The 20084-nt window shown below is 36.2% G+C and overlaps 1 protein-coding gene across 2 annotated transcripts in view; it reads left to right on the forward strand.

Annotated features, from left to right (window-relative positions):
- Positions 1–20084, forward strand: part of SLC13A1 (solute carrier family 13 member 1) — a 109922-nt gene that overhangs the window by 72113 nt on the left and 17725 nt on the right. The window contains exons 11-15 of one of the 2 annotated variants that reach the window (XM_020909473.2): positions 180–286; positions 2449–2558; positions 6175–6336; positions 8026–8163; positions 9828–9984. In XM_020909473.2, the coding sequence (XP_020765132.1) occupies positions 180–286; positions 2449–2558; positions 6175–6336; positions 8026–8163; positions 9828–9965 (655 nt within the window). In that variant the 3' untranslated portion in view covers positions 9966–9984. Of the gene's footprint in view, positions 1–179; positions 287–2448; positions 2559–6174; positions 6337–8025; positions 8164–9827; positions 13912–20084 lie in introns of those variants that run through there. The other variant, XM_070466353.1, reaches the window with a different exon arrangement.

Genomic DNA, 20084 nt, shown 5'->3' on the forward strand with positions numbered 1-20084 from the left:
ATTTCCATTTTCACAAAGTTTCATTTTTAGTTGTGAATCCATAGATTTTAGAGCAGATTATCCAGAATAAATAACCAATACCACCACTCCTACTTCTATGCTATTAGCATAATCAGTTGGTGCTTAGTTCATACAAATCCTTGATGGCATTTTTTAATGCACACACTTATCTTTTTTAGGTATCCTGGTTTTGCTACAGATTCAACTGTTGCTTTACTTATAGGACTCCTGTTCTTTCTTATCCCAGCTAAGAGATTGACCAAAACTACACCTACGGGAGAAACTGGTTGAGTATTATTTATAATTCTGAATGAATTTGACAGAAGAGCAAAAGTACAAAATTCCCTTGGTTTCAGTTAACCCTGTAGAGCAGAAGGAATGGACATGAACACAGCTGCTGGTTTACATCTCCTATTTATACACTGCAACCCTTGTTCAGACTGCACACTTCCTCTCCTCATACAAAAGACCATCTTACTTTGTAGAAGCTAGAAGTAGATTTCTTTACACACCATGGTTAGTTAGAATTCTACTATGGGTGATACTATTTGGTCTATCATAAGTTCATTGTCCTGGTCATAATCAGAATTAATCTTACTATTGACAAATACAGGAACAAGAACTTGGAAGTTATACTTTAAGATGAGCCTTCGGTAATAAATGCTGAGGCTCTAAAAATGTGAGGAGTTTCAAGGGAAGAGTATTTACAGCCTCATAGTAGCCTTGGAGAAAATGCAAATAAACCCCACACTTAGCCATAACCTGGTGTCACAGAAGAAAGAAACCATATTCAGTGGAAGATTTCATTGTCTTCATAACACATGGACAAGAAAATGTGTCTGCTTATTTGAGTATAAATACACACACACTTCTCATCCATGCCTATGCTTTATACTAACACAACACATTTTGGGTGGTCAAATTCTAGTGTTGTCAGTATGGGAAGATGGTTTAAAATTGTTTGGAAATAGGCTGGTAGAATTGTGGAGTTTTGTTGTTTATTCATTCATTATTTATTGATTTATCTGGTGGGATGGAACTGGTTGCCAAGCTGTTGGACTGGCCCATTTGATTTCTTGAGTCAGAATAGATGAGTGACTGATGAGTGCCATTGCCTTCTCCGCCACTTGAGACTAGCATATCTCAAATGTGTTATAAGAAGGTTGTGTAATATAGAGCAGAGATTCCTATGAGACCCCAAGGTTTCTGACCATTGCAATCAAAGCCCTAAGGCCTAGTAGTGTGTTCTGCATGGCTTAACTTCTCTGACCCCTACTTCTGATTCCTGCTTTCCACCATCCTCTCTCTTCTCATTCTTTAACTTCTCTTCTCCCTGATAAACTGATTCACATTAGATTTTGAAATGTAAGATAAGACATAAAACAGACTCCCCAGGTGGCTCAGCCTAGAGAATCCACCTCCCAATGCAGGAGACACAGGTTCGATCCCTGGGTCGGGAAGATCCCCTGGAGGAGGAAATGTCAATCCACTCCAGTATTCTTGCCAGGGAAATCCCATGGACAGAGGAGCCTTGTGGGCTACAATTCACAGGGTCATAAAAGAGGTGGACATGACTTAGCAACTAAAGAACAAGACATAAAACATTCAGTTTTACATGAGAGGAACAGTCAGAGATGTTAGTGTTTAACAAGATATACGGTCTTAATTCAAGCAGGAAATACCAAAGTTTCCATCAACAGTGAGAGTTGGTTTGGATTAAGTGGAAGGAAACAGGAAGAGGACTCCTTAGTAATCTTAAACGCTTACCATGTAGAAAGTTGCCTGAAACATACAAAAGTTAAATGGGCACAAAACCCATGTTCATGGATGAAATTATTTCTAAGAAAATCAATGGAGTAATCAGAACCCAAATATCAAGAGAAATCCTTGTGATTATTGCTTTATGAGCATGTTAAGTGTTTCCTGAATAATAAGAAAATTATTTAATCTGAATTTTGAATTATTTTAAACTGAAATTCTGGTGAATCTATCATGACCCTCCTCATGATTTGAAAAAAATAAAATATTCAAATAAATATGAGTGAATGATAATTATAATGTTCCACAGATGCTGTTGTATCAATGGTGGATTGCAGATAGCCCAATGCACTTGTTACTCATGGTAGGCAAAGATGTTAGTGTAATGAATGAATGAATGAATGAATAGTATTATATATGATGTTATCATTTATCTAATTTTTTTCTCTAATAAAATGCAAAGGAGTTTTCTAAGTTATGGCATTTTTCTTTTCTTATAATATAATGTTCTACCTAGGCCAGGTGGAAATTACTCAAAGTCCAGATCAAGTTAAAGTCCAGATCAAGTTCCCTATATAAGAATAATACAGAAATAGTGAAAACTTTGTATGAGATGGCTATTTATGATAATAAGACATGTCATATTGTAACATTTAAGCAATGTTTAACTGTAGGACTTTTGTTTTTCAGTTGCTTTTGATTACTCTCCACTGATTACTTGGAAAGAATTCCAGTCATTCATGCCCTGGGATATAGCCATTCTTGTTGGTGGAGGGTTTGCCTTGGCAGATGGCTGTGAGGTAATACTCTGTGTCTAAGATACTTAGCAGTTAACTAAGCTGTTCAAAAGAAGGATGCAAGGACAGCCAAGCTTTTGGAATGCTCAACTTCATTCTATCATTGTAGTGATGCAGATTTCAGTAGCCAAGCAGTAACTGTACCACACAGATGAGGTGAGTCCAGAGTTCAAGAGTTTCTGTGAACATAAATCATCATTTTTATGATGTCCCAGCATATCAAAAGAAAAATAAACAGAATTCTTAATCCACAAAATAGGATTAAAAGAGAAGCTTAATAAGAAAAATAACATATAAAAGTCATTTATACAAAGACTCCTTGTTAAACATTTTTTTTGTTTATACCCTTATCTCATGATGAATTTAAGTAGCTGTCAGATTTCTCTGCAATTATGTGCTATGCTAAGTTGCTTCAGTCATGATTCTTTGCAACACTATGGACTGTAGCCTGCCAGGTTCCTCTGTCCATGGGATTCTCTAGGCAAGAATACTGATATATATCATGGTCCTAATATCTCCAAAGTAGAATGAGAAACAATAGAACTGTATTACATTACTTGTTACATATTAAATACATTAAAATTATTTCATACATGAGTATTCAATGAAGTCCAGAAAGAATTTCATGTAGCCATGTTTAATATTCATTATGTCTAATATTAGGAGGGCTTCCCTGGTGGCTCAGCTGGTAAAGAATCTGCCAGTAGAGTAGGAGACCTGGGTTCGATCCCTCTGTTGGGATGATCTCCTGGAGAAGGGAATCGTTACCCACTCCAGTGTCCTGGCCTGGAGAATTCCATGGACTGTATAGTATAATTTTAGAAAGAAATGAAATCACCATGAGAAATAAAGTTGGCTATTTCTTTGGCCCATCATCTATGCAGCTGATATAAAGTAAGAGTCTGGGGAAACTTTTGTCCCTTGAAATTGCCCGGGTTATAGGGTTGCTAGAAGAAGGCTATCTTCCCCAAAAATCCCATGAAAATTCTCTGCTCTTTAATTATTCTGGACTTAGTAGCCTTCTGTGAAACACTCAAAACTTATGAACATTCCATTTCCTTGTTCAGCCATCAAAGTAAAAGCAATGGTGAGAAAAATATCATGTCTAGCCCTTCAGTTTCCCAAAAGTTAAATTTTTCTGTCTTTTAAGACAAATAACTATCTGTTCTGTCCTATTCTTGACAGTCTAAGGAAAGACTGTGTTTTGCTTCTGACTTTATTGTCAGTTTTTCTGTATGAGATTTCTATACTGAGCTTTCAGCAATTTGGTAATACATGAAAGTCTTAAAAATTGTCTCCACTCTGAGTGCCACTTACGATATTGTTTCAAGTCTAGAGTTGACTTGCTTCATAGACTGTTCAAGTACAAATGATAACAATAGGAGACAAAGACACTTTTCTACTAGTTCAGTAGTAATGAGATCTGGTTTCTCAGAATAAATAACTTCCATTCCTGTATTGGTTAATTTGAATTGTGAGGAAATCAGAATCAGCAATTCTAGTATTGATGTCAATATGTTCATCTCTCCTTCGCAGAATATCTGTCACTCAAAGTGGTTTTGAAAGCATTGGCCAGACCCTAGAATTGCAGAATCGAAGGAAATGATAAGGTGTGGACTTAGTCTGATTCACTAGACTCTATCTCTGGAAGAAGTAGGAAAATCTTGGAGGGGCTCTACTTAGCTGTGGAAATCCTAGCACAAAACCTCAGATTTCTGTGGGATACCCAAATCACCCTACCTCTGAGTGTTCAGCTTGAAGCCATGAGCAGGATAATATGATCTCAGTGGCTTCCTGAGGTGAAGGACTGTATGTGATGTAATCTTTTCCAACTGCATCTAATCTTACCTAATAAGATTAGGTAATCTAATTTTGCCTAATACATAGGTAAAATCCATTCTTTAAATATTGATATATTTAAAGAGGAATCTGTGCTAATATGATTTAAATGGTAAACAGTCTTTTTCATTGAAAAAATCAAAACCCCAAACAAAAATGTCAAAGCTAGAAATAATATACATAACATCTGGTTATCAGATCTGGGGATATTTTTGCCAGCTTCCGATCTTGTCATTAGAGCCTTTCTGATGTCCATACTACTTTAACATGTGTGTACAAATTCATACACACAGGAGCTCAGTGAAATCTCACAAATGGAGGACTGTCCCTTCCATTTGTAGGAGAAGAACAGAATAACATATCTGTTCATCTGAGTGTGATTGATTTTCCTGTATTATGTACAGCGTATCCAAGATCTGAACATCAGGCTTCTAAAGAACCCACTGGAAGCCACAGGAAATGGAGCAATAATTATTTGTACATCCAGAATTCTAAAAAGGATGATATATCAAAGTAATGCGAAAAAAAAAGAAAGAGGTTTTCAGACATGCAGAGATTAAAGAAATTTACTTTCCAGGCACCAATTATCAGGAAGTTACAGAAGATGTGGTCCTGTGGGCCATCAACACAAAGGAGTTAACAAGACAGGATTCCCACAGCAGAGAGGTGAAGGGGACCCATAAGTAATCTAGTGAATAACAGTAAAGTAGATCTAAAGAGCAACTAGTCCCAGTGTAGCAAGAGGAGGATATACTCCAGAATCAACATCTCCATCAGGGAAAATGAAAAAGAACAATTACCTGAAATGTCTATTTACTTGTGAGGAGTTTTCTTCTTTTACTGGAAAGTGTACTGGAGGATTAGTGATTGCTTAAAAACTAAGCAAGCAAAAGAATAGGGAAATCACTTCTTGGAAAAACAAACAAAAACTAAAACAAAACAGCTAAAGCAATCACAGTACACTAAGTGGCTCAGTTGTGAAAAGTATTCATATGATCATAATGGCAAACTTTAAATATTGATTTAACCTAAAATGTTGATATATGAATTTAAGGAAATGGGGAGCAGGGACAGAAAATATATGTATGATGGAAGGTTTTAGAAAAGTGAATTTTCATGTACATATTAGAACATCAGTGTTCCATCCCTGGGTCAAGAAGATCCCTTGGAGTAGGAAATGGCAAACTGCTGTAGTATTCTTGTCTGGAAAATTCCACAGACAGAGAAGCCTGTCAGGCTATAGTCCAAGCGGTTGCAAAGAGTCAAACACAACTGAGCAAGCACGCTTGCTCCAAATAATGTCTAAAATTGAAAATTTAGAAATATGAAAAAGTAGAATTTTGTAAAATAGCTATCATAAACATAAACATGGGAATAAATAGCTAATGTGAATGAAAGTTGTTGCCTCTGAGGAACACAGCTTAATTTAAATGTGGGAAGAGGAAGACTAGAAAGGATGCTCCTTTTCTTAAAGCCATGTAGTAGTACATGGCTTTTTATAGCCATATAAAGTAATTAGATGTAATTAATATTTAACTGAAAAAATGGGGGAAGACAATTCAAACTTCCTAAAGCATTTTAGTGGTGTTAAAATAAGAATAACTAAGAACTTCACAATGTCATAGTCACCTATATCTAACAAACCACAGAAAAATATGAAAGATTAAAATGTTAATTTAGAAACTGAGTCCTTAGGTCAAATTATGCTTTTTCATATATTTAAATTGTCTGATTAAATGAATTATTAATGAATAACACATATTGCAAATTTGTTTTTTAGGAGTCAGGACTATCTAAGTGGATAGGAAATAAATTATCTCCTCTAGGTTCATTACCAGTCTGGCTAATAATTCTGATATCTTCTCTGCTCGTCACATCTTTAACAGAGGTAGCCAGCAATCCAGCTACCATTACCCTCCTTCTTCCAATACTATCTCCATTGGTGAGTATTTCATTTATCCTATTTATTCTCTTCATTGAAAGTACAGTGTTCTACTTTGCGTGTTCTCATATTATGGTGTAGAATCATTTGGGGCTTGAATGGTTCCCTGTAGGTAACTTACAAGGTGGTCCTTATTTGCATTCATATTTTCTTAGGAGACCTCAACTCAGGAGAACTCTTTTCTTCCATGTTCAAGCAGCAGGATCTTAAGAGAACCATCTACCTTCTTTCTGCCCATAGTTTTCCTTTACACATAAATGGGAGGGTCAACTCAGACCCTTTCCAGCTCTAGAAGATTTTGGGATTCAGTGCTTCCTGACAACTTTCATATTTAGATCTCTAACTTCTCCCTCTAGAAGATGTCTTGATGTTTTGAGAAGCACTTCATATAAGTGATTTGCAAGGGAATAAAAAGCCAGGTTACACCTCGGGCTTCAAGCTTGAATGTCTCCAACACAGCTCTGCACAGTTTAAGAAGAATTTTAAAAGATAAGTAAGAAGCAGATTTGCAAAGAGAAAGAGGGGAAAACTGTCTCTCTTCTCCACAACTAGATGGCAATTACGAGAAATAGCTTCAAGTAAAATGTTTTTCTTCCCTGGGCAGATAATTTTGGTGAAAGGAAAGCACTTTAGATGCAGAAAGATTGCCCTTCTGGAATTTTTCTGCTACCAGTTCAAGGTGCAGACGTTAGCATTCTTGAGTGTCTTCAAACTAGAAAAGAAATGTAGGCAAGTGGATATTAGTGAAATACAATTTGGAATTTTTCTGGGGTTTATTTCTCAACAGGGAGCAGTTAAATAATTAAGAATAGTAGTAACTCTTCTGTGATGATCCCTAAGGAAATTTTAAATTATATAACTCACAGAGGCAGTAAGTTAATGGAATGATGAGAAACTTTGGAGCCAAAGGAACCTGAGAGCCTTCTAAGCTCTAACTGCTTGCCAGCTATGTTTTTGGATCAGTTACTTTAGCTTCTATGGACCTCAGGTTCTTCATCTGCTATTTGGGGCTGTAATTACCATCTCTTAAGGCCGTAGTGAAAATTAAGTTGTATATACAAATAAATGAAGTTATTCTATTATGCTATACATTATATACCATTAAACTTTGTATGCATATATAAATATATAATATAACTTTATATATATATATATATATTTGAGATTCCCTGGTACCTCAGTTGGTAAAGAATCTGCCTACAATGCAGGAGATCCCAGTTCAATTCCTGGGTTGGGAAGATACCCTGGAGAAGGGATAGGCTACCCGCTCCAGTATTCTGGTATTCTGGCCTGCAGAATTTCATGGAGGGTCATAAACAGTTAGATATGACTGAACAACTTTCACTTTCATATATAAATACTTACATAATTACATAGTAACATGTATGTAAACACTTAGCATGGCACTTAGCACTAGATAAACAGTTGCTGTTTTCATTTTATTTCTGAAATAAATGATACTTTACTTTCTGAATGAACTGAATTATAATGCTTAAATGGATACCAATCACCATATAAACAACCAAAAGAAGAAGATAACATTTTCTAAAAAATCTTAAAAACTGTATTTATGTGTATAATTTTGTCTTTATATTTCAACCTGCTTCTGGGAAGTTTATTATAATAATTTTGCTCATTTTGATACCTATCTCAAAACTTTACTTAGACTCCTTTTATCTTTTCCAACAGGCTGAAGCCATTCATGTCAACCCTCTTTATATTTTGCTACCGTCTACTCTGTGTACCTCATTTGCATTCCTCCTACCAGTAGCAAACCCACCCAATGCTATTGTTTTTTCATATGGCCATCTAAAAGTTATGGACATGGTGAGTGAACTGAAAGAATGCGATCAGGTCCAGTAGACATTATTATTTTGTGATGTCTTGGGTTTTCTATCCTTTTATAAACTAATCAACTGCTAGGAAATGTATAGTTTGAGTCCTGCTTTGAATGTGAGTGCATGTGACTGGCCCTAGAATTGTTTTTAAGAGTGATAACCTGGAGCAAATGTGCCATTAATATTTACAGTCACAAATACAGAGATATTGAATGCCTCAGTAGTACACAGAAAGAGGAAGAGAGCATAGAATATACTCAACACAATGGTTTAAGCTTGGGGCTTGTCAAGATCAGGATCCAACTTGACCTAGCCTGATGGAAGAAGTAGGGTTAATGAAATTTAGCAATCAAGCACTGTGGTTTTCTATCACAAATATTTATACAACTGACATTTGCTCTGAATCAGATGTTGGGCTCAGTGCCTGACTGATGGAAAGTCATCTTTCTTTTTCTGATTCTAATAGTGACACCTGAAATAAAATGAAGTGAAATTAGCATAGCAAGGAATAATAGAAAATGTAAGTGACAAAATGTGCACATTTTGCCAAATACAAAAGTTGTGGTAGTGAAGAACTAGTTTGAGAATATCCTGGTCTTCTCTCAAACTTGATCACCCACTTCTGAACCAAACCAAGCAAGAATATAACTACAGGCTATTCAGTGAGCCTGCTGTGCAAGTTCAGTTCCAAGTTAAGCCCCAGTTCCTTCCTTCTACACAGACTGCTGTTCCTAAGCCCCTGTAACATAAAAATTCTGTAAATGCCTCTATGCAGAAATCACATAATTTACTTTGGGTTTAAAAATGTGCATTATATACAATATAAACAATGTGCTAGGTTTGTGAATTTAAAAAAACAAGATTCTAAAATAAATGAGTGGCTTGCATGGGCAGAAACTCTATAATATTCATTGCTAGGCATCCCATTTTGCCGCGGGCCTTCATGTTTTAACACAGAGAATGCTGAGATAGGCAAGCTTTCTCTGTAAAGATCCAGAGAATAAATATTTGAGACTCTGGGCCATAGGGGGTCTCTGTAACAACTATGGCATCATAAAAGTAGCCAACAAAAATATGTACACAAACGGGCAAAATTGTGATCCTGGAAAACTTGGTTTACAAAGCAGTTTATGGGCAGGAGTTGGCCAATCCCTGAAATCTGAGATGGTTTAATGGCTACCAGAATAATGACATCAGAGCTAGGAGGATGGGAACTTTGAGAAAGATGAGTAGAAGAGATATTAGATCTCTGGTAAGAGAATATGGAAATGAATATGAAGGGTTCAGTTTTCATATAGTGACCTGAAACATATTCACTGAAATACCAAACCACAAAACTCAAATCTTCATTTGAGCTGAATTGGCAGATTTTTTAAGGGATTTTTCTCTAATCGTAACGACTTCAGTACTTTCCTAAGAGAAACTTCTCTGATGCTCTCCAGCTAAATGACATTTAGTTGGGAACAGATTCTTTTTTGGCATAAATGGAAGGACTTGTCTTATGAAACAAATAATTGATACCGATCACTTAAGATGCATGTAAATCTGCATATGCCTTCTGCAACAGTATTCCAGTTCTCCCAATTTGGGTTTTTTCTTTTGGTTTTGTTTTGTTTTGTTTGAGACTAACATTCAGGCTCTTTCATATTCAAGGTTAAAGCTGGACTTGGCGTTAATATTGTGGGTGTCGCTGTGGTGATGCTTGGCATGTTCACCTGGATTGTACCTATGTTTAACCTTTCCACTTACCCTTCCTGGGCTCCTCCGATTAGTAATGAGACAACGCCATGACAAGCATGACTATGCTGTGGTGAGTTTCAGAAGCCACTATAAAGCCTTCACTGCAAACTTTGGCTCTAGAAAATTGATGATTCTTAAATCAGTCCTGGTGTAGTTGCTGTAGTTCCAGTGAACACCCAAAAACCTGTTTTAAGATGCAACCAAGACTATCTATGTGCCTTCATCAAGAAGCCTTCAGTTGAGATTTCGCTTAAGGACCATATATATCCTACTTCATCACAAGAATAATTTATAACTTGACCTTCAGAGAGATGAGGTCATTTGCTTCATCTTACACTTTGGGTTCAGTGTAACATTTCAGATGTCCATTTTATTATTTCAAGAACTTTCCATGAAGCTAGAAATAGGAAATGAAATATGCAAGTTAATTAGGTACTTGTATAAATCATGTCTGTAGTGTTCTATAGTGCTGTCCAAGAGAATTTTCTGAAAAATATCAAAGCTGTGGTCATCTGGTGGTACAAAAGATAAGTTTAATCTAAATAAGGTGTACATCCCATCATATAAAAAATATTCCAAACAGATTACTCTTGATATAGCCATGTAGTATGACAATTGAAAGTAGATATATATATATGTATAACTGAACCCACTAAATAACAGAAGACAGATAAGAATTTCCACTTGATCTTATGGTTTATACTTGTATGCTCTTAGTGCACTGAGAAATGCATTTTATTGCTCTATGGCTAAGGCTTGCTATGATTTCCACCATTAGCTCAGTATAGTTAGAAAAGAAAGCTACATAGTATAAAACTATTAACACATTTATCTATTTATGCAGCAGTTTTGCTTAAGCATTTATTTTATTTCATAGTTTTCTGTGATTGTGGGTTTCAGTCTGTCTGCCCTATACGTAAAAACAAAAGATTCAGAAATTTACATGAATTATCAGTTTATACAAGTATAGAAAAAAGTCATATAACTCCATTACATCAATGTTGAAAAGAAATACTAGAGGAAAATTAAAGAATAAAAGTTGAAACTGTTGATATATTCACAAAAGAGAAAAATAAGTTATCTGTGGGAAACCAAAAAGGAAAAAGAACTGAACATTTAAACAAAAGTAAGAAGAAAATAGTCTTCTAACATTTGTGATATGAAAGATCAAGGTCTATTGGCATTCTAAAATTAAACTAAAGGGAAAAAATTCACAAAGGCAAAAGAAATGTGTACAGTTAGGAAAATATGGAAAAATTAAAACAGAGCAATTTTCATGTTAAAAATAAAATAGAAGACAAGGTTAAAACATACCTTTAATAGCTTCTTTAATTTTCATAGAAGTCTTCAGGGATGGTTTGTTTTTTGTGTATGTGTAAATATTATTTATAAAGTTATTCTTGAAAATGAAATATGATAAAGAGGATCTTTTAAGTTATACATTTTTAAAAATTATAAATAATTTTATACATATATAAAATTCAAAATTCATGTTCATTATTTATTAGTCAATGCAAAATTTATCATTTTTTCAATAAAAAATGTGTCCATTTAATCATTACAATATAATATTACACTTTGTGTGATCATCTCTGTTCACCCTATTTATTTGTTCCCTCATCTATCATATGTTGCACATTTATGATCCACAGTATTTATTACTTTTCTGCCTTTTTCTAGTTATTCAATTTATCACTGTTGAATTATATGACGAATATATTTTCATTATGAAAAAATGAAATGACTTTTCAAATTATAATGAGTACATTTTGCTTTCAAGAAAAGAATATAAACATTTCAGCTTGAATCATTTTAATGAATTACTTCCAACAGCTGCTAGCTGAATACAAGAAAAATGATACTTAGTCAAAATTTGTTTAAGTGAGCCATATGGTTCTCTTGTTACATCTTTATGTCTAGTTGATATATCAGAAATGACTTAACTCATCCATTTCACATTTGTCCCATTTACATCAAAGCTCTCAAGCTTTTTTAGTTTCAGAGGTATGCACTGTCTTTGAAAGTTTCCAAGAGACAGCCCAAACAGACGATCAAACAAATCTTTGTCCTCCCACTCTAAAATAGATATCATTTTTGTTATTATCTTGAGCTCTACTTAGAGGTTAACTAGAAATCTTTGTCACTTTAAATCTCTGTATCTTGCTCAGGGTTTGGCTCTTGTCTAGATAATAGGGGCAATTTCACTAAATGCCTATTTACTGTCTGCTTCTGCCAGTGTTTGGAGGGCTCCCAGGCACCCAAATTTCCTTTGCTTACCTCAACTGCCGCTGTAACATGTCAGCACTCAGAATTCAGATTTCCTTCCTTTCAAGTGTGTGCACTGTTTCCACCCTACCAGGTCTCCAAGTCTTGCTTCTCTACTTTTTTGGCCTGGGAGGTGGGAAGGTAACTTTTAACCAGTATTATAAACTGAATTTATTAGCAAAACTTGATAAAACAATATCATGGCACAGTAATTGTGTCTGGACGTGTGTACTACATATTATTACATATCAAAGTTATTATTAGATATTTTATTATATCTTTGCCATAGCTAAATATTTAATAAGATTTTAAAATTAATTAATTTATTTTAATTGGAGGCTAATTACTTTACAATATTATGGTGGTTTTTTCCATACATTGACATGAATCAGCCATGAGTGTACATGCGTCCCCCCCATCCCAAACCCCCTCTCTCTTCCCTCCCCATCCCATCCCTCTGGGATGTCCCAGTGCACCGGCTTTGAGTGACCTGTTTCATGCATTGAACTTGGACTAATCATCTATTTCACATATGGTAATACACATGTTTCAGTGCTATTCTCTCTAATCATCCCACCCTCGCCTTCTCCCACAGAGTTCAAAAGTCTGTTTTTTACATCTGTATTTCTTGCTGTCTTGCATATAGGGTCATCGTTACCACCTTTCTAAATTCCATATATATGCGTTAATATACTGTGTTGGTGTTTCTCTTGCTGACTTACTTCACTCTGTATAATAGGCTCCAGTTTTATCCACTTCATTAGAACTGACTCAAATTCATTCTTTTTTATGGCTGAATAATATTTCATTGTGTATATGATTCTTTGTGATGACAGTTTTGCTCCAAATTTTTTTGATTTAGTTAATGAATGACTATTATCTTTACTTATGTGTGGATTTTTCCCAGTTAAGTGTTTTTATTTTTATAAGGGAGAGGATTGTACTAGCAATGAAAAAGTAAACTCAAACAAATGGTCAGTTTTATTGCTGTAACATAATATACAAATAAAAATAGTTTAAATTGTTACCCCAGGGCAGCATCAGCTATCTTATTCCCAAATGAAGTACTTTAGGCAAAGTAATAATATACGAGGTAAATTTTAAAGAATGCAAATATCAAAAATGAAGGTCCCCAGTACAGAGCAAGATCAGACCAGTCCAGCAATAAACACTAAAAACAGCACAAAAATAAAGTAGAAATTGAAAGTTTTTTCCAAATATGAGGACCTTCATTTGTCTAGAAAGAAAAAGACGTGGGATTTTATACAAAGAAAGAAAGAAAAGGACTTTTGTTAGTGACAGTATGGTGGTATAGATATTGGAGATCAAAGGTGGGGAAGATCTTCTTAAGGGCAAATAATAATAAATATTTTATAATATGCATTACTGTGTCAGAAAAATAATAATAGAAGTCATTAAGAGAAAAGTTTGATTTAAGGAACTAGCAAGAATCCAGAGACTTAAGCTAGGACTGAAGACAGAAACTGCTAATCCCTAGAGATCTTGAAATTTTCTTTGATAAGTATACAGGGTGCAAGGGATGGGAGACCAAACTAAGACCCAAGAAAGGGTTAAATGGAAAATTTCATTGAGATAGGATATCATCTCAGTGAAAATGAGGAAAAAAACCCACTTTATAGAGGGAAGCATAAGGAAATTTTAATGTTTTGGCCTGTTCACGGGGAGGAGTAAAATCTCCTTTGAAAATGTATAACCACACAGGTTAGGGGCCTAAAGTCTCAGTATCAGTGTTGTATAGGAGACTTCAACCTGAAATTATATTTTAAAGCAATCCTAGGTTGGTAGTATTCCCAGGTACCTGGCAAAAAAAAATAAAAGGAACACTTTTTTCAACTTGAGGCTCAAAGAACTTTTTGGTTTATTGTCAAAACTCATAAATTCTGCCAAGATATAAAGTGTTTTGTGCAAGAAACAACATAAACAAAAGAAATAGAATCCAAAGTGCAAAGACAGCAGATATTCTAATTACCAAATAAAGAATATAAAGTGAAGACATAATGTTTGAAAATATAAAAGAGGGTCTTGGATATATATTATAAATATGGTAAGCAGAATTCTAAAAAAGCCCTCTTAAGATTTCTGTCTCCTAATTATTTAGTCAAATATTAATCTATGTACTACTATAAATCCAACCAGTCCATCCTAAAGGAGATCAGTCCTGGGTGTTCATTGGAAGGACTGATGTTGAAGCTGAAACTCCATTACTTTGGCCACCTGATGCAAAGAGCTGACTCATTGGAAAAGACCCTGATGCTGGGAAAGATTGAGGGCAGGAGGAGAAGGGGACGACAGAAGATGAGATGGTTGGATGGCATCACCAACTCAGTGGACATCGGTTTGGGTGGACTCCGGCAGTTGGTGATAGACAGGGAGGTCTGGCATGCTGTGGTTCATGGGGTCGCAAAGAGCCGGACATGACTGAATGACTGAACTGAACTGAACTACTATAAAGGGATTTTGTAGATGTGGTTGGTGGTGGTTTAGTCGCTAAATTGTGTCCGACTCTTTCTGATCCTATAGACTGTAGCCTGCCAGGTTCCTCTGTCCATGGGATTTCCCAGACAAGAATATTGGAGTGGATAGACATTTCCTTCTCCAGGGGATCTTCCCAACCCAGGAATGGAACCCGCATCTCCTTCACGCAGATCCTTTACCACTGAGCCTTTTGCAGATGTAGTTAAGTTTATTAATCAGATGACCTTAAAATAGGGAGATTATCTTAGATTGTTGTTGTTCAGTCACCAAGTTGTGTCTAATTCTTTGTGACCCAAAGGATTGCAGCACTCAGGGCTTTCCTGTCCTTCAAAATCTCCCAGAGTTTGCCCAAGTTCATGTACACTGAATCAGTGATGCTGTCCAGCCATCCAACCATCTCATTCCACCTAATCTTATTCAGTAGGACTCAATGTGATTATATTAGCCTCCTAAAAAGAGAAAAGGAAGGCAGAAGAGTCAGGTGGTAAGTTGAGACAGAATGGGAAGTCAGAGAGATTTGAAACATGAGAATTGGATACCCCCCCACCCCCCACTGTTGCTGGCTTTGATGATGAAAAGGGTCACAAGCCAGAGAATGCATGCAGCCTTCAGAAACTGAGACTGACCCTTGGTTAAAGCCCAGCAAGGAAACAGAAGCCTCTGTCCTACAGTTGCATGAACTGAATTCAGTCAACATGATAAGCTTGGAAATAAATTGCTTTTAAGAGCCTCCAGTAAGGGTCACAGCCCTGCAAACACCTTGATTTAGTCCAATGAGACTTGTGTTGGAAAAATCTGTTAATCTATAGAGCACTGAGATAATAATGAGTAGTGTTTTAAGTCACTAACATTGTGGTAGTTTGTTTTGGCAGCAATAAAAGACAAATACAGTAAGGAACAATAGGCTGTGAAAAGTAACCAGATAGATATGAAAAGTTGTCAAATAGAAATTTTAGATAGAAAAAGTATAAAGATTTAAATTAAAAACTTAATGAATAGGTTAAATAGCACTATACAAACCAGAAAAGGAATTACGTGAATTGAAGGCATATTTTAAAAAAATTATTTAGAATGCAATACAGAGATATACAGAACTCTGAAGGGAAGTTAAAAAATGCAAGCTAGAATGAGAAATGTAAAATATATTTAATCATAATTTCAAGAGTAGATCTCAGATGGCAATGCATTTGCCTGCAATGCAGGAGACTTGGGCTCGTTCCCTGGGTTGGGAAGATACCCTAGAAAAGGAAACAGCAACCCACTTCAGTACTCTTGCCTGGAAAATCCCATGGATGGAGGATCCTGGTAGGCTACAGTCCATGGGATCACGAGTCAGACACAACTAAGCGACTTCACTTTCACCAAGAGTAGATAATAAAAAGAATATGAGAAATGCTGTCACTGAAGATACAGTGACAATTTTCCAATATTAATGAAAGACACCAATCAGGTTTTTTTTAGAAAGCATAATGAATCCAAAGCAGGATTTTTAGAAAGGAAATATGCCCTCACCTACATGATAGTGAAATAGTAGAACACTCAGAAGAAAGAGTGTCTGACTTTGAGCAAACTTCAGGAGATATGAAGGACAGGGAAGCCTGGTGTGCTGCAGTAAATGGGGTTGCAAAGAGTCGGACATGACTTAGAGACTGAACAACAACAGCAACAAAAGGAAGAAAAGAAGGACTTGCTTGGTGGTCCAGTGGTTAAGACTCATGCTTCCACTGCAGGGGAGCAGGTTCAATCCCTCATCTGGGAACTAGGATCTCAAATGCAACTAAGATCCCATATGCCACACAGCACAGCCAAAAGAAAGAAAAGATGATAAAGAGAGAAAGAAGACAGACTACACCCAAGGAACTATAATTAGACAATTAAACAAAGGCTACATCCTCAAGAACAATTGGAAACAATTAAGAATCTCCAAGTGCTAAAACAAAGAGCTATCAACCTAGAATGGTTTATCTAGAAAAATCTATGTTTCAAGAATGAAAAACAACTAAGAAATTTCCAAATCAGCAAAAACTAAGGGGGCTTAACACATGCAAAGCTCATGAAGATACTTCTAAACCATATATCAAAGGGAAAAGAAAAATAATTCAACACTGAAGGTGTGTGACACAGTAAGAAATGGTGAGTAACCAAATTGGTAAATGTATGGGTTAAGAAAAAAGCTAGAATTAAAGTACTGAAAAAGCATAAAAAATGCAAGTTCAAAGACAAAGTATTCATGGAACAGAACAGAAAGCCCAGAGATAAATCCACGAACCTATGGTCACCTTATCTTCAACAAAGGAGGCAAGGATATACAATGGAAAAAAGATAACCTCTTTAACAAGTGGTGCTGGGAAAACTGGTCAACCACCTGTAAAAGAATGAAACTAGAACACATTCTAACACCATACACAAAAATAAACTCAAAATGGATTAAAGATCTAAATGTAAGACCAGAAACTATCAAACTCCTGGAGAAGAACATAGGCAAAACACTCTCCGACATAAATCACAGCAGGATCCTCTATGACCCACATCCCAGAATTTCAGAAATAAAAGCAAAAATAAACAAATGGGACCTAATGAAACTTAAAAGCTTTTGCACAACAAAGGAAACTATAAGCAAGGTGAAAAGACAGCCCTCAGATTGGGAGAAAATAATAGCAAATGAAGCAACAGACAAAGGATTAATCTCAAAAATATACAAGCAACTCCTCCAGCTCAACTCCAGAAAAATAAATGACCCAATCAAAAAATGGGCCAAAGAACTCAACAGACATTTCTCCAAGGAAGACATACAGATGGCTAACAAACACATGAAAAGATGCTCAACATCACTCATTATCAGAGAAATGCAAATCAAAACCACAATGAGGTACCATTATACGCCAGTCAGGATGGCTGCTATCCAAAAGTCTACAAGCAATAAATGCTGGAGAGGGTGTGGAGAAAAGGGAACCCTCTTACACTGTTGGTGGGAATGCAAATTAGTACAGCCACTATGGAAAACAGTGTGGAGATTTCTTAAAAAGCTGGAAATAGAACTGCCATATGACCCAGCAATCCCACTTCTGGGCATACACACCAAGGAAACCAGATCTGAAAGAGACACGTGCACCCCAATGTTCATCGCAGCACTGTTTATAATAGCCAGGACATGGAAGCAACCCAGATGCCCATCAGTAGACGAATGGATGAGGAAGCTGTGGTACATATACACCATGGAATATTACTCAGCCATTAAAAAGAATTCATTTGAATCAGTTCTAATGAGATGGATGAAACTGGAGCCCATTATACAGAGCGAAGTAAGCCAGAAAGATAAAGACCATTACAGTATACTAACACATATATATGGAATTTAGAAAGATGGTAACAATAACCCTATATGCAAAACAGAAAAAGAGACTCAGATGTATAGAACAGACTTGTGGACTCTGGGAGAAGGCGAGGGTGGGATGTTTCAAGAGAACAGCATTGAAACATGTATATTATCTAGGGTGAAACAGATCACCAGCCCAGGTTGGGTGCATGAGACAAGTGCTTGGGCCTGGTGCACTGGGAAGACCCAGAGGGATCGGGTGGAGAGGGAGGTGGGAGGGGGGACCGGGATGGGGAATACATGTAAATCCATGGCTAATTCATTTCAATGTATGACAAAAACTACTGTAATGATGTAAAGTAATTAGCCTCCAACTAATAAAAATAAATGGAAAAAAGAAAAAGACAAAGTATTCTAACATAGCTCTCAACCTTCCATTTTTTTCTTTAGAACAGAACACTTAATTTAACTAAATCCAAGTCAATTTAGTCATTTCAGTGGTTTTCTTTTTTTTTTTTTTATTTCAGCTTTTAATTTAGTCAACTTAGGTTTTTGTTTATTAGATCCCGTATCTTATTCCTTTCTTCTTGCAGTTTTTATCTAAATTCTGTGAACCTTACATATTAAACTCACCCTGGATGAGGTGAGTTTGAGTGTATGTAATATAGGTTTCATAACTTTTGTTGTTCTTGCCTACTAATTTTGTCATTTCTGTCATTTTGCTGCTTCTTATTGCTTGATTTTCCTCTCATTTAAGAGCCATAGTTTTGTTCTCTTTCTTCCTGGTACTGTGTTTTGTTTTGTTTTTTTTCAATTGAGAGCCAGACCTTGTTGATTTTACTTTGCTAAATACTAGGTATATTTAAGATATATTTTTACTTCTATAAATATTGAGTGTTATTCTGGGGCACAGTCATTTGGAAACAATTTGCTCTTAAGATTTATTGGGTAAGTTCAAGACAGCCTGTACTGGGATTGCCTTTCCCTCACTACTGAGGCAACATCTTTCTCAATGTTTTACTTGATGCTCTGTTACCTTTGAGGTTTTCCTCTCTGATTGGAGGGCTTCCCTGGAAGCTCAGATAGTAAAGAATCTGCCTGCAATACGGGAGAACCGGGTTCAGTCCCTGGGTTGGGAGGATCTCCTGGAGAAGGGAATGGCAACCCACTCCAGTATTCTTGCCTGGAGAATTCCATGGACAGAGGAGCCTGGTGGCTACAATCCAAGAGGTCGCAAATCATCAGACACAACTGAGCAACTAACACACACACACACACACACACACACACACTGGTTGGAGCATGAATTATTCCCAGCACTGTGTGAGCCCTTGTGATCACCTCATCTAATAATTTTAAGTGATTATTTCTTTACCTTCAGGTAGTTTCCTGACAAATATGCTTTGATTAGTATTCAGCAGAATAGGTGACAGGATTTCTGGAGATCTTTCTGTCTTTGCACGTCTCTCCTCTCTGATACTCTGCTCTGCAAACTATAGCCACCTGTCCTCCCCAGACTCCCAACTGCATCTATTCAACTCGGGTTATCACCAGGCTCTGCCTGGATTCCCCCTTCTTTAAGCCGCTGCCTGGAAACTCTCTCTGTGCTATAAGTTGAAGCAATTATAGGGCTCAACTATTTCCTTCCTTTCAGAGATCACTGTCCTGTTTTGCCTGATATCCAATGTCTGAAAACTGTTATTTCATAAAATTGTTCTATTTCTTAGTTTTTTTGGGCAGAAGAATAAATCCTTTACATAATGTTGCATCTTGATAAGAGTGGAGGTCTCTAGAAGAGCCAAATTTAAATTATAATCCCTTTTCCTCCCTAGTAAACTTGGAATCAGGGCAAGCTAAGTGAATTGGCTGGTTCTGAAATCTCCAATTTTAATCACTGTTGTACAGTGCAATCTTAAATAAGAGAGTAAATAGTAGATAAGGAGCCTCTATAGTGGTATTTGGAGGTAGAAAAGGTTCTTCTGTGAGTGCAATTTTGAATTTGTTGAGTTTGAGATTTATTCAGCACTTATGAGAGAGTCAAGAAAAACTGACTAAACACACTGGAATAGTCCAAATGTGAAGCTGAGGACTGT

This window comes from Odocoileus virginianus, chromosome 1, assembly GCF_023699985.2.
Source record: "Odocoileus virginianus isolate 20LAN1187 ecotype Illinois chromosome 1, Ovbor_1.2, whole genome shotgun sequence".
NCBI classification, from domain to species: Eukaryota; Metazoa; Chordata; class Mammalia; order Artiodactyla; family Cervidae; genus Odocoileus; species Odocoileus virginianus.